This window comes from Bison bison, unplaced genomic scaffold (assembly GCF_000754665.1).
Source record: "Bison bison bison isolate TAMUID 2011002044 unplaced genomic scaffold, Bison_UMD1.0 scf7180017864118, whole genome shotgun sequence".
NCBI lineage: Eukaryota > Metazoa > Chordata > Mammalia > Artiodactyla > Bovidae > Bison > Bison bison.
The window spans coordinates 1,655,632-1,671,683 of NW_011494690.1; the positions used below are offsets into that span (position 1 = coordinate 1,655,632).

At 36.1% G+C, this 16,052-nt stretch overlaps 1 protein-coding gene across 1 annotated transcript in view; it reads left to right on the top strand.

The window, feature by feature from the left end:
- Positions 1-16,052, top strand: part of DMXL2 (Dmx-like 2) — a gene marked incomplete at its 5' end in the record, with an annotated part of 169,766 nt that overhangs the window by 136,973 nt on the left and 16,741 nt on the right. The window contains 5 exons of the mRNA XM_010839555.1: positions 2,873-2,949; positions 4,449-4,576; positions 6,812-7,060; positions 10,807-10,985; positions 15,460-15,590. Coding sequence (XP_010837857.1) covers positions 2,873-2,949; positions 4,449-4,576; positions 6,812-7,060; positions 10,807-10,985; positions 15,460-15,590 — 764 coding nt within the window. The remainder of the gene's footprint in view (positions 1-2,872; positions 2,950-4,448; positions 4,577-6,811; positions 7,061-10,806; positions 10,986-15,459; positions 15,591-16,052) is intronic.

Genomic DNA, 16,052 nt, shown 5'->3' on the forward strand with positions numbered 1-16,052 from the left:
TGAGGTGGCCAAAGTACGGGAGTTTCAGCTTCAGCATCATTCCTTCCAAAGAAATCCCAGGGCTGATCTCCTTCAGAATGGACTGGTTGGATCTCCTTGAAGTCCAAGGGACTCTCAAGAGTCTTCTCCAACACCACAGTTCAAAAGCATCAATTCTTCGGCGCTCAGCCTTCTTCACAGTCCAACTCTCACATCCATACATGACCACAGGAAAAACCATAGCCTTGACTAGACGAACCTTTGTTGGCAAAGTAATGTCTCTGCTTTTCAATATGCTATCTAGGTTGATAGCACAGGAAAATATAGCCATTATTTTAGAATTATCATAAAAATACTGAACCACTATGCTGTACACCTGAATCTAATATAATAGCTTCTTCTTACTTGTGGAAAAGTTACTGTCTTCCTTTAAGACAGGCAGATACTTTTTTGGAAAAATTAATTCATTTTCTATACCGTATTCTTAACACACATTCCTTTAGATCCCCATCTTGTTTAAATGAATCATTATGTAGAAATATTTATAACTGTTCCTTACATGCTGAGATACTATGAAAATGTAAGTTCAGGAAGTATCTTGGGGAAAACCATGATTGATTAGAAGTCCCAGCGAAAGTACTCTCATTGGTATCTGCCTGAGGATTTTGTTTTGTTGGAAACTGTGCAGTAGTTCAGGGTAATGAGAATATGGACAGAATTCAGTTCAGTCGCTCATTTGTGTCCGACTCTTTGTGACCCCATGGATGACAGCATGCAAGGCCTCCCTGTCTATCACCAACTCCCGGAGTTAACTCAAACTCACCTCCATGGAGTCGGTGATGCCATCCAACCATCTCATCCTCTGTCGTCCCCTTTGCCTCCTGCCTTCAATCTTTCCCAGCATCAGGGTCTTTTCAAATGAGTCAGCTCTTCACATCAGGTGGCCACAGTTTTGGAGTTTCAGCTTCAACATCAGTCCTTCCATTGAATACTCAGGACTGATCTCCTTTAGGATGGACTGGTTGGATCTCCTTGCTGTCCAAGGGACTCTCCAGAGTCTTATCTAACACCACAGTTCAAAAGCATCAATTCTTTGGTGCTCAGCGTTCTTTATAGTCCAACTTTCACGTCCATACATGACTACTGGAAAAACCATAGCCTTGACTAGATGGACCTTTGTTGGCAAAGTAATATCTCTGGTTTTTAATATGCTGTCTAGGTTGGTCATAACTTTCCTTCCAAGGAGTAAGCGTCTTTTTATTTCATAGCTGCAATCACCATCTGCAGTGATTTTGGAGCCCCCAAAAATAAAGTCCGACACTGTTTCCACTGTTTCCACACCTACTTGTCATGAAATTATGGGACCGGATGCCATGATTTTAGTTTTCTGAATGTTGAGCTTTAAGCCAACTTTTTCACTCTCCTCTCTGACTTTCATCAAGAGGCTCTTTAGTTCTTCTTCACTTTCTGCCATAAGGGTGGTGTCATCTGCATATCTGAGGTTATTGGTATTTCTCCCAGCAATCTTGATTTCAGCTTGTACTTCATCCAGCCCAGCATTTCTCATGATGTACTGTGCATATAAGTAAATAATCAGGGTGACAATATACAGAATTAACTACCCCAAATTAAAACTATATCCTATGCTGAAAACGTAAAAGCAGGTAGATGCTAAGAAACCCTAGGGAGGATGGCAGGATCTGGAGAGTTGATCAAACTTCCTCTGTACTAGCCTAAGTGTATTTGTCCTGTGCTTTTTCCAGTTCCAGTGGCTGATGTCATTTCAGTTCCCCAGCATTTTTTCTTTAAAATTTTTTTGTATGAAATGCACATTCAGTCTCTGGTAGTGTGTGCTTCTGAAGAACCCGATTAACTGGTCATGTCATCCTATTGCTTGCATGCTGAGTCGCTTCAGGTGTGTCCACCTCTTTGCGACTCTGTGGACTGGAGCCCACCAGGCTCCTCTGTCCATGGGATTTTGCACACAAGAACACTGGAGGGGGTTGCCATGCCCTCCAAGGGATCTTCCTGACCCGGGGATCAAACCCATGTCTCTTGCATCTCCTGCATTGTTAGGCATGATCTTTACCACTAGTACTACCTGGGGAAGCCCCTGTTGAGATTACTTAAATTATTTGATAGGTGAATATGGAAAAGTAGAAAATTCATTCAGTGCTTATAATTACGTTGGCATTTAATGTAATCTAAGTTAACATTTCTAGTTCCAGGAAATTTGGATAAGCTTTGAAAAAGTATGAAACTATTTCTAAGATCCCTTCAGATTTTAAGATTGTAGGAATCAAGTGTTGATTCAGCATGGCACTGTAGGTTTTGATATTATATTGATAATTTTTTAAACTATCAAAATTTAAAATTTTCAGACTGCATTACTTCTAAGTGGATGGATATCTTGCTTTCTGGAAAATTAACCATTTCACACAGTGATTGATACATTTTCTAAACATTTAATTCATTCTTATTGATAAGATCAGTTCTTCAGTTTCATCAAGGGGAATTTAATAAGGCAAGTTTAAATAAAAGCTCTGAAAATTGTCTGCTAATTTTGGTTCTCTTTTTTTAAGCTATTCATTAGCAGGCTAGGACAGTCCCAGCAATGTGAACGTTGACACTTTACTCAAGGCCTGCAAAACGGCAGGCTCACAGTAATGAATATTTGATAAATATGTGTATAAATCAGTTAACTTTGTTGTAAGAATGCATATTAAATTAGGTGAGTGTTATTTTAGAAGCTTTAAGGCAGAGTTAGTAGTCTCATGTAGGATCTAGTCTTATTTATGATATTGCTAGTTTCTTGGATATTTTCTGATCTTTAACCTACTACTGTTTGTAGAAATATCAGTACAAAATGTAATTGTGGCTGTTTTGGTTTTAGGTGCACACACTTCATTCATTAGCAGCATCACTTTCTGCATCAATTTACCAAGCATTATGTGACAGTCATAGCTACAGGTAAAAAAAAAAAAAAAATCACCCAAATAGTATTTATACAGCAAAAACATTAAACTGTACCACAGTTATATTAAGGTTCTGCTTCCAAGGGACTGAAAAATCCTGGAATATGACCACCGTGTGTACTTTATGAGAATGAGAAAATAATTGTTTAGTTTAGCAATCACCTAGTAACAACAGAGACAAGTAGAAAATGACAGATGGTAAAGGAAAATTATCATCACCATCTTCTTTTTGTTTTCAAGAAAAGAAGTATCCATTATCCAAAGTAATTTATAATATGAAGTTTTCTAATTTTTTTCTCCCTTAGGAGCTATTCCTTTGGCATTAGATTAGTTCCTGTTTGTTTGCTTTTCAGTTGAAAGAGGGAAAACTTTTGAAAAATGATAAAGTACATTCCTAGCATTGAATTATTAAAATCAATTTTACTTACCTCTTTCGGTATCAGTCTTTAAAAGTGATATCAATAGATGTAATGGTTTGAAATTTTGTTAAATGTCTAATTGCCTTCATCAGTGTATACTTTATATTTTAATGACCGGGGCAATATAAGTAGTAAGAAATTGAATCAGTCAGAAAGATGACCTAGACTTAAATGAATTATGTTAATAAATGAAAAGTTTGTACTATAAATAGAATCACATTAAATGTATATTAAACATGTATCTAGATTTTTTTTTCTTATAAACTCAGCAGCCTCTTGTGGGAAGACTGTTATTGCATAAGGAGTTAACTCTCTCAAAATGGCCTAACTCTGATGTTAGCCTAGTAAGGCCATGTCTAAGTGAACTCTCAAAACTTGGAAGTGTAAATAAGAAAAAGTTTATTTAGTTGACAGTGATCACCTTAATGATCAAAGACAATTTGTTTGATATCAGTCACTGCTTCAAATGGTGCCAGATGAGAATCCAAATGCATTTTGTTTAAATATATCTTTTCTAGTTCTTAGGCTGTGATTGACTCTCTGAGAAGTCATATTTATTTTCTTCTTGTGTATTTCCCACACTCCATAAAGATGAGGAAAGTAAATATTTGGGCATGTTTGACTTTAGGTTTTTCTAAAATAGTTTCCTGCAGATTTAGTTGACCTTTTAATTCAGAATTGAGCTTGCACATCTTGGCAGGACTAAGAATGCAACAACATAGTTGCTGAAACTTCTGATATTCCTGGTACCAACAGTAATCTCCTTACAGCAGACTTTTAAAATACAAATAAGTGAATATGGAAAAGATTTTTAAGTTTTAAGCGGCATTTGGGAAAGGTTTTAAAGACTAAATGTCATCTGCCCAAATAGAACATTTGGTATTTTCTTTTAAAAAACTATCAATAAATATTTGTAACTAATTTAAAAAACTTTCTGAAATAAGTTATTATTGGAACATTGAATTCAGTTTTAAGAGTTTTGTTTTTGCTACAGTTATTTAAAAAGTGTGTTTAAGGTATACTTGCTTATTACCTCTGTGGACGATAAATAACAGAATTTTGTTTGGTTTGGCAGTCAAACAGAAGGAAACCAGTTTACAGGAATGGCTTATCAAGGGCTTCTTTTAAGTGATCGTCGAAGACTAAGGACAGAAAGCATTGAAGAACATGCAACACCAAATTCTTCTCCTGCTCAATGGCCCGGTGAGAACTCGAGTGCTGTTTTTATATTTGTTTAAATTTTCTATTTGGAAACTCCTTTTTACAAAACTACTAACTGGTTCCCTGATTGTTGTTGTTTGTGGATTTGGTGAATCACTTTTTGTTTGTTTGTTTTTGATGATATTTTCTGCCATGGATTAGGAATTCTTAAATATTATAATGTTGTCTGAAGATTCAGAAAGTTAAGGCTTCAAAAACCAGCTGTGCTGACCAGCATAAAAAAAGCAAGGTTTAACATCTTTCCCAAGGGTGAGCACAATTGTGTTTCTTATCCTTAGACATCCTGAGTTAGAGTCTTAGAGAGCCAGTATCACACACGTTTTTTCACTGATGTATCAGAATACAGTCATTCTCAAGATGTTGGTATATTTAGGACAGGAGTGACCGTCCTGTTACACATATGTCATGGTGTCTGCCAGTCCTTTCCCTCTGGTTAGCTCTTTCTCACTCTCAGTATCAGTTATTTCAAACCTCTACTCTCATCATCCTTTCCTCATTTGCCATGTCATTTAATTTTTACTGTAGTTTTATAAATTTCTACTCTTAATCTATATCTATGATTACATGTTAATGATCTTTGTAAAGAGGGGCAATGGAGGAAGTGACAGACTCAGAGTGTATATTTAAAATTCTTTTATACATGTTTCTCCAAACATTGTTGTTTTGACTTTTTATTGAATTTCAAACTTGTAAAAGTTTCAAAAATGGTACAAAGAATTTTTGTATAATCTTCACCCAAATTTCCCAACGTAGACATTTTACCATACTTGCCTTATCATTCATTCCTCCTCTCTCCCTCACTTATTGTGTGTCTGTGTGGATATATATATATATACTTTTTTTCTGAAATACTTGAGGATAAATTGTAGAAATGATGCCCCTTTACACATATCAGTTTATCTTTCCTAAAAATAGGCATTCTCTTATTAAGTATAACATTGTTACCAAAATTTAGGATGTGTTAGGAAATTCAGCATCTTAATATTGATACAGTACTGTTGTCTAACCTGTAGGGTTTTTTTTTTTTTTTTGATAGTTTCACCAATCATCTCACTGAAGTCTTCCATGTTGTATTCTTAGTTGTATTGTCTCACGAATCTCCTTTAATATGCAGTCCTCCTTTCTTTGTCTCTCATGACTTTGACACTTTCAAAGAGTACTAGCCAATTATTTTTTAGAATGTTCTTATGTTTCGGTTTTTCTGATGTTAATATTAGATTCAGATTATGAAGAGAGATTGTACCCTTCTCAGAGCAAAATAGCAAGAGGCACATGATGCCACTTTGGTCCCAGCACTGGTGCCATTAACTTTGACCACTTTGTGTGGTAGTTTCTGCCAGATTTCTCCTTTGTAAAATTATTCTCTTTTGCAATTCATAAGTATCTTTTGAAGAGAGTGTTTGAGGATTGTGTAAAATGTCATACTTTTACCTGCTAATTATAATGTTCAGTGATGACTCCTGCCTGAATCAAATATAACTGGAGATTACTCAGTGGTGATTTTCTAATTCTATGCTTCTTTCTACGTATTAGTTGAAATTGTGATATAAGGAAGAGCTTTCTCTTCTTTTTGTTTATTCACTCATTTATTATTTCATTGTGGATGAATGGATTCCTGTTTTAGTCTGTAGGTTATAAACAATTTCTATCATTTATTTTGTTGTTCAAACTATGGATGGTGATTTAGTCACTAAGTCGTGTCCAACTCTTATGACCCCGTGGACTATAGCCCTCCAGTCTCCTCTGTCCATGGGATTTTCCAGACAAGACCACTCAAGTGGTTTGCCATTTCCTTCTCCAGGGGATCTTCCTGGCTCTGCAGTTGAACCCAGAATCTCCTGCTTTGCAGGAGATGTAAGAGATCTGGGTTCAATCCCTTAGTTGGGAAGATCCCCTGGAGAAGGAAATGGGAGCCCACTCCAATATTCTTGCCTGGTAAATCCCATGGACAGAGGAACCTGGTGGGTTACAGTCCATAGGGTTGCAGAGTTGGACACGACTGAAGCAACTGAGTATGCATGCATAAGTGGAGGAAAACTGTGGAATTATATGTGTATCTGTCTATCTATCTATATATATATCTCCATGTGTGTATATTGATACTATATATATAGTATAATATAGATACATAATTGTGGTTCAGTTGCAGATTTGGATTTGTTTCCCTTCTGGAGCTTTATGCTGATAGACTTCTTTTAATATTATATACCCTTACAGGTGTGAGTTCACTTATTAATCTCTTGAGTTCAGCCCAAGATGAAGACCAGCCGAAATTGAATATTTTGTTGTGTGAAGCTGTTGTCGCTGTGTACTTGAGTTTATTGATACATGCTCTTGCCACAAATTCCTCCAATGAATTGTTTCGACTCGCAGCCCACCCGTTAAACAACCGAATGTGGGCTGCTGTTTTTGGAGGGGGTGTGAAACTTGTTGTGAAGCCTCAGAGACAATCTGAAAATATTTCAGGTAAGATAAATTTGATAACAATGATGTATATAAGTATAAATAGTTTCTTATATGAAAATTAAAGTTTTTTTAAAAAAGAATTTTTGTTTTGAAAATCAGTGATGTTTAACGTATAATCAGTCTTAGAATAATAAATAATCTCATATTAGAATAAAGAGTACAGTTTCAGTGTAACATTTTTTGATAAATTTGAAAAGAATAAAAAAGAAAAAAGGAAAGGTAAAGTTAAGTGAGGAAATAGTGTTGAGGAATGAGGTCGTGGAAAAGGATAGTTTTTATTTTTTTATAGTTTATCATGGTGATTTTGAGTTTATAAAAGCTTTATTAATAAGTTTTGGTCATTATCATAAATAACTGGGCTAAAATTTTTGGACTTTCCGTAATGCACAAAGTTGAGTTAGGTCCGAACTCATTGCCATGATATATAGGCATACATAAGAAAAACACTCAAGGTTTGTTGATTGAAGTAAGTAAAAGCATTAAGGGTGTTATCTGTAACATAGCATGGAAAGTTAAAGATTTCTTAACTATGGAATAGTAAGCTAATCTGTATCCTAGTCAATATTCTTTAGAACTTTCTTTAGCAATGTGTTTGTTTAAAAGGTAGAAATATTAATTGAGAATTATTTTTTTTGCAACCCACATTCTTTTCTCAGCTTTTATTTTAAAATATCACACTTATTTTTTAAAAGTTTTAAAAAAAAGTTTTTAAGTAGAGAAGATTTAGATAAATCCTCATAGTTCTTACAGAGTATACCAGTAGTTGGCTTCAGATTAAGTTCATGGTCATACTCAGGCTCTTCCAATCATGCACATGGTCTTTGAATTCCATTTTCTGTGCTCTTTTTTTTTTTTTTTCTTAGGGATGAGAATATATTTTTAGTCCACTTTTTAAGATGGTAGGATGGTAAGGTATAGACTGATGCCATGGGAACGTTTTCCACCTTGGTGCTGTAACACAGAAATTGCCTGTCTTAATTCATCCATAGAAATGCTCATGTTACAGATGATGAGATAGTGGCTCAGAGAGCCACTAGCTAAAGGTACAGGTTCTAACCTGTGTCCTTGGTGCCCAAGATCGAATCAAATGAATAAGTTCCCATGTAAATCAAAGTAAGGGAGATGATCTTACTGACTCCCATTGTCTCCACTCCTGTTACATATGGATGACTCATCTCCATCTTCCTTTCCAGTTGTAATCCACTGTAAATTGAAAAGTTTTCCTCCCAAATCACTTCTTTTCTCTTCCTGAGTTTTCTATTATTGTTTCATGGTAATTCACTCATCAAATCATCATGCTTAACCTTCTGAGGACATATTCATGTTTACATTCACGTACACCTGCCATATGCCAGGCTTTTGGGGTATGGTGAACAAAACAGACAAACCCCATACTTTTCGTGAAGCTTACACCTAGTACAGGTAAACACACAATTAACAAATCATAGTATTTCAGGTATGGTCAGAACTACAATAAAAATATAGCAGAGTGAGTAGACAGAGAATGATGAGGGAAAACGGGGTGGGAAGAGTTTAGTTAGGGTGGTCAAAAGACACATTTCTGAATAGATGACATTTGATCAGAGTCCTAAGGAAGTCAGGGATCAGATTGTCCAGATACCTGGGGCCAGAGCATTTCAGGCAGATGGGGAAGTGAGTGCAAAAGTCATGAGGTTGGATTAACTTGACTTTTTCCAAGAACTGTTGTGCTGGCCAGATGGCTATCCTGAGCCAGGGAGTATGGTCAGAGATGAGATAAGTAACTGGGGGCAAGGTCCCTTAGGGCTTCATGGGTCATTTATTATCACTGTTATTCTAAAGGAAGATAGGAAACTACTGGAAGATTTTAAGCAGAAGAGTGATGTAATCTGATTTAGATGTTTAAAAGACCCACTCTAATTGCTGGGTGGAAAATAGTCTGTGTGAAAGAATAAAAGTAGGGAGCCCATGTGGGAGGCTGTGGGAATAGCCCACTTAAAAGATAATTGTGAAGAACAAATTTGAATCAGTTCTAGTGAGGTGGATGAACCTAGAGCCTATTATACATAGTGAAGTAAGTCAGAAAGAGAAAAACAAATATAGTATATTAACACATATGTATGGAATCTAGAAAAATGCTATTGATGAGCCTGTTTCCAGGGAAGGAATGGAGATGCAGATGTAGAGAATGGACTTGTGGACACAGTGGGGGAGGGGGAGAGTGGAACAAATGGAGAAAGTAACATCAACATACGCACACTGTCAGGTGTAAGATGGATAGCTGGTGAGAAGTTGCTGGGTAGTACAGGGAGCCCACTCTGGTGCTCTGTGATGACCTGGAGGGCTGGGCTAGGGGGAGGAGAGGGAGGCGAGGGAGCGAGGGATGTATGTATAATTATGGCTGATATGCATTGTTCTGTGGCTGAAACCAACACAACGTTGTAAAAATTAAAAAAAAAAAAGTCTTCTCCCAAAAGATAGTTGTGGGTTACCATCAAGAGTGAATGGATAAGCAAAATGTGGTATATAAGTACAGTGGAACGTAATTCAGCATAAAAAAGAGTGACTATTAACACATGCTATAACCAGCATGAACCTTAAAAATATGATGCTCAGTTTAAGAAGCCAGACACAAAAGGTCACACAGTGCCTGCTTCCATTTATATGAAATATTCAGAATAGGTAAATCCATAGAGACAGAAAGCATATTGGTTGCCATGGGCTAGGGGGAGAAAGGAATGGGGAGTGATTGATTAGTGTGGAGTTTTCATTTGGTGTGGTGAGAATGCTTTGCAACTGGATAGGGATGTTGGTTGCATAACAGTATGAATGTACTAAATGCCACTGAACTGTACATTGTAAAATGGTTAATTTCATGTAAATTCCACCTCAATTAAAAAAAGATAAAAGTGGTGTAGCCTAGTCATGTTCATCAAAGAGAACTTGAGATAAATTTTCTGTGACAGGGAGCCTCAGGAGAGGACCAGGCTGACTTCTTCCTGGCTATCTCATATCCAATTAGTCCTGAATCCTTTTGATATTCCTTTTATGTATTTCTCACATCTAAACCTGCCTTTCGGTCTTTACCACCCACTGTGCTAGTTCAGGCCATTCCGTCCTCATTGATCGTGCAGACTTCGCCTCATCACGTGCCTCATTCAAGATGCCTTCATGAGAATGGCCCACAGGATGAGTTCCTAGCTTTCTATCCACAAGCTAGTCCATGCTCCAGAGTATCCCTGTTACTCCCCTCCCTGACCACCTGTCTAGCAAAAGAAAATTATTCCTCATTTAGCCAAGCCATTGATCATTTGTTTCTGGTGTCAACTTCCTCTTTTCACGTTGAGCCTCTGCTTTTCTTTTAAGGCATGCTTTATATCCTACATATACATTCAGTGACTCTTTCTTGAACAGCATAGCCAGAAATAATCCCTCATGTGCTCTGTTTACTACTTGTTGAATCTACATCATTTATTTGATACATTGTATATAGAATTGCTTGAATCCTTGTTCCGTATATTAATGGCACATAGGCTGCTTCATTGCAAGTTAATCCTTTATAGTCTATCCTCATCTACATCTCTGTCATGATTGCTGGAAAACTGATGCAGTGACTAGAAAAGTTCACAAGCACAGATACAAGTAATTTAGTGGAAACTAAAAACATGGCAAGAATGTTCTTTCCAAGGCTGAAAAGAAAGGTTAACTCTTTGAATTAATAATGGAAAATAAGAATGGGATTTTTTTTTTCCTGTCTTTAAATTCAGCACCTCCTGTTCCTTCTGAAGACATAGATAAACACCGTAGGAGGTTTAACATGCGAATGCTGGTCCCTGGAAGACCTGTAAAGGACACTACCCCACCACCTGTGCCTGCAGAAAGACCATCTTACAAAGAAAAGTTTATTCCTCCTGAACTTAGTATGTGGGATTATTTTGTTGCAAAGGTAAGGGGCCTAAGGAACACATGCTTTATGTGTGTCTGTTTGCATCACATAGGAATGATGGGGCAGCTTCTGGGTTCAATCACCATAGTTCAGACATTTCATCTCTCAACTCCAGAAGCTGAATAATCATTCAGAAATGATCAGACACTTGATATGGTTGAGACAAATTAAAATCATATGGGACTTAGGTATAAACCAGAACTCAGTTTACTAACATAATCAGCATCGTCCTTTTCTAGGGACTGGAATACTTGTATCTACCATCTAGCATCCCTTCCGATTGTCAGTAGTTACTCTGGTTAGCATGAAATTAGAGCAGGAGAAGGTGGACAGATATTTCAGAGTTTCGTCAGACCATGGGCTTCGTGGGGCCCACGACATATCTGTTTCTCCAAAGCAGAAGGAACTTCTCTGGGGATCAGATTCTCATGGTGACTAGACCCTACACAGTCCCGCTTTGCGCAGTGCTGGGTGTGTGCTTTTCTGCACTTGGTGTTCTCAGCACTTCACATTCTATTGATAGGTTTCCTTCTTTACCTCTGTCGCATTATAATTCTTCCTACTCCCAAGATTGGGAGCAAATCCAAACATGAAATTTCATTCACAAATATTTCATTATGTATTTTTTAAAAAGAAGGGTTTTGAATCAGTAACACACGAGCATTCTCTCTCTCTCTCACATAGACACACAAACACACACTCAAATTTACATGCACACACACTCACACACGGTTCTTTACTATCAAGTATCCAAAGAGTGTTCACATTTTCCCCCATTATACCTTAAATGTTTTTGAACAGTTGGTTTGTTAAATCAGGATCCAGAATGATTCATATATTACAGTTGGTTGATATGTCTTAAGTCTCTCTTAATCTGTAGGTTCTACCCCCACCTCACTTTGTTAAATTTACCCCTGCCCCTTTTTTGCCCCCAAATTTGTCATTTAAAATTTTTCAGTGGCTTGCTGATGGCATCCCTGTGTTTGGTTTTTTGACCATATTCCTCTGATTTTCTGTTTTTCTGTAAAGTGAGAGTTAAATTTAGAGACATTATCACATTCCACCATGATTAGGTAGGGAAAAGGGAGTACAGGATTACTTCATAGGTGGTTTTGTGTATTTCCACCAGGAAACATTCTTTTTTGGGATGTTAATTGATGATCTTTGCCTGAATCCATTATCATAAATTTGGGGAGTTTTATTTATTTGCTGAAATATTTCCTTATTCATCCTATTTGGTTAACCTGAAGTGCATTTTGAAAGAGAAATACAGGATAAATGCTTTATTCTTTGCTTTTTGTACCAGTTTTCAAAGTGATGAGTTGATTCTCTAGCATCCTTCAGAGGAAGCAAGTGACTTTTGTTATTATGGATTTCAACATGTTTTATGTATTGAATATTTTAATCCACTGCAGTTATCCTGTGTAAATATTTTATATTTTGATCCCAAATTAGAGAAAGTACCTCCATGAATAGATACATTTTATAAAGCTGAGATTTTTATAATGCTGGAAGCAAGTTAAATTTCCTCATCAAGTATCCAACTATTTCAAATGTCAAGGGCTTGAAGCAAGGATCTGTTGGAAATTTTATAATGCAAATCAAAACTCCAGTGATGTATCATCTCACACCAGTCTGAATGGCTATCATCAGAAAGTCTACAAACAATGAGCACTGGAGAGGGTGTGGAGAAAAGGGGACCCTCCTACACTCTTAGTGGGAATGTCAATTGGTATAGCCACTATGGAGAAACAGTATCCCTTAAGAAACTAGGAATAAAACTGCCATATGACCCAACAGTCCCATACTGGGCATATACCCTGAGAAAACCATAATTGAAAAAGATACATGTACCCCAGTGTTCACCGCAGCACTACTTATGATAGCCAGGACACAGAAGCAACCTAGGTATCCATCGACAGATGAATGGATAAAAAAGTCGTGGTACATATACACAATGGAATATTACTTAGTCATAAAAAACACATACAAGTCAGATCTAGTGAGGTGGATGGACCTAGAGCCTATTTTACAGTATGAAGTAGGTCAGAAAGAGAAAAATATCTTGTATTAATGTGTGTATATGGAATCTAGAAAAATGTTACTGATGAACCTATTTGCAGGGCATCGATGGAGACATAGAGAATGGGCTTGTGGATGCAATGAGTGAAGAAGAGGGTAGAATGAATGGAGAGAGTAGTATTGAAACATATTACCATATGTAAAATAGATAGCCAGTAGGAATTTGCTGTATGGTGCAGGGAGCTCAAACTGATGCTCTGTGATAACCTAGAGGGGTGGGATGTGGTGGCGGGTGGGAAGGAGGTTCAAAAGGAAGGGGGCATTTTTATTTGCCCTACAGATTTTAAGTTTATTAGTTTGAGGCAAATTTTGTTTGTTAAAATCATTTATCATTTTGAAGTCTTAAAAATACTACTTTGTCAATTTTGCTGCTACTGCTAAGTCACTTCAGTCGTGTCCGACTCTGTGCGACCCCATAGACGGCAGCCCACTAGGCTCCCCCATCCCTGGGATTCTCCAGGCAAGAATTCTGGAGTGGGTTGCCATTTCTCTCCAATGTATGAAAGTGAAGAATGAAAGTGAAGTCGCTCAGTCATGTCTGACTTGTAGCGACCCCATGGACTGCAGCCCACCAGGCTCCTCCGTCCATGGGATTTTCTAGGCAAGAGTACTGGAGTGGGGTGCCATTGCCTTCTCCGTTGTCAATTTTAGGTTTTCTCTTTTCTGGTAAGGCTGCTTCAGATATAAAAGGTATCAAACTGCCCCAAAATACTTTGGAGCTGTTGCTGCATAGACAGTGTGTCCTTTTAAAGGATCACATTTTGACTTAGCTGATCAAATGTTGAATTTTTAAAAATTATCAAAAATTAGGTATTAAGAATCTATCTCAAAATGTGAATCATGTGAAATAACTATTCATTTTGATGAGTATGTTATAGTTTACATAGCCATTTTCCTATTAGCTTTTTGCTATATTTATTTTTTCATTTTTATAAATAATCTGAGATTAATAATCTGTTTTGCAAAGCCTATTCACATTCTGATTATGTAATTAAGAAGTACTGGGTCAAAGGCTTTTGATATATATCTCCAGATTACTGATTTATACTCTGAGAATAGTTAGCACACATATGACTTTACTCTCATTAAGTATTCCTTTTTCGTTTTTGTTAATTTGATTAAATTTTTATTTCCTGTTATAGTGATATAAAAATGTTAATGAATCTACAGCCATTAGGTTTTCTACTTTGAGGAACTGACTGTTCATGTTCTTAACTAAATTATCTATTAGAACTGTAATATTTTTCTTACTTTTAATGAACTATTTATTAAGCATATTAGCAATTTATCTTACTTGTGATACTTTTTCCAGTTTATTTTAATTTTATTTGTGTTTTTAACATACAGAAGTTTTAGGAAGTTTATTTAGTCATGTCTATCCATACTTTTGGAGAAGGAAATAGCAACCCACTCCAGTATTCTTGCTTGGAGAATCCCAGGGACGGAGGAACGTGTTGGGTGCCGTCTATGGGGTCGCGCAGAGTCGGACACGACTGACGCGACTTATTTTTATAAAATGATGTTACATTGTTTTTAAGAAAAGTTCTTCCCACTAATAAATATTTGCTTTTGTTATCGTCTCCTCTCCTTTTGTTCCCTCTTCCTCCTCCTCCTCATTCTTTTTAACTTTTAACTCTCCTGTTCATCTAGAGTGAAGTGAGAATCAGACTTTGGTGCCCTCCTTATCCTCTCTTGCCACTCTTACAAGCAGTTTTGTCTTTCCTTCCCTCCCAACACCTTAAGATGTTACCTTTGTCATACATACATTAATTTCTTATTTATATACTCTTCTTGGACTATATTTTTCCATCAATCAATTGCTAGACTGCACTTGTTTTAATTACTGATTTTAATATTCACTAAGAAACCTTATCTTTCACTTTAGACAGATTTCTCAGCTAATCTTACCTATTTTTTTCTTCCCTGTGAACTTTACAGTCATTATCAAGTTTCAAAAAAGGAAAAGAAATCCCTATGGAAATTTTTATTGCAATTACCTAAAACACATAAATTAAAGAATCATTATTTTTAATGCTCCAGTCTCCTTATTTAGATTTTAAAGGGATTTGTAATTTCCTTCACCAGTAGGTATCACAGTTGTCATAAAGTTTTTCCCTTTGGTATTATGTTTCTTAATTACGTTTTTTTCTTCAGAGTTTTTGAACTAGTTGTTGCTGATATATAAGAAAAAGACTATTAATTAAAAAAATATTTATGTTGTATGTAGCTATTATTGAATCTGAGAGTTTTAACTTGGTTTCTTGACTTTCCCAGGTCTAGTATAATTTTCAAAAGAAAATTTTAATTTAGATTGACACCACTTTAAATGTTCATTATTAGGATAAAAATAACCCAATTATACATTCAAATATAACTTCACATTTTATTGCAGCCATTTCTCCCTTTGTCTGATAGTGGAGTTATATATGATTCTGATGAAAGCATTCATAGTGATGAAGAAGAAGACGATGCTTTTTTTTCAGATATACAGATACAGGAGCACCAAGACCCTAACTCCTATAGGTAAATGAGGCTTTCTTCTTTTTCTTTCTGCCTTTTCTTTTGTAAAAATTCCTGATATTACTGGTTTTAAGCAACATTACTATTATATCATGAATTTGTATAAGAACTGACATATTTTCAGGTTAGGAATTCTTTACTTTCGAGGTAAATTGCTAGATAGTAGAGTATTTCACATCTTGTTTCGAAGAATAGCTGGCAAAAATATTTTTAGTGAGGAAAAAATTACATAATTTATTGATATGCTGTTAGATTCCATGTGGCTGTATAATAAAACCCTTTCCATTGTTGCATATCTTTTATTTTCAGAGACTGCAAAAGTACTATTTTTTTTTTTAGTAGTAAATGGTTAGGAAAAAACAGCTTATTTTCTGGGTGGGAGATTGGGCCAAACAATTGACACAGTACTATGTTCTCATGATTTTATTTTTCAATTAAGCAGAATTTTTTTTAATCCTATTTGAA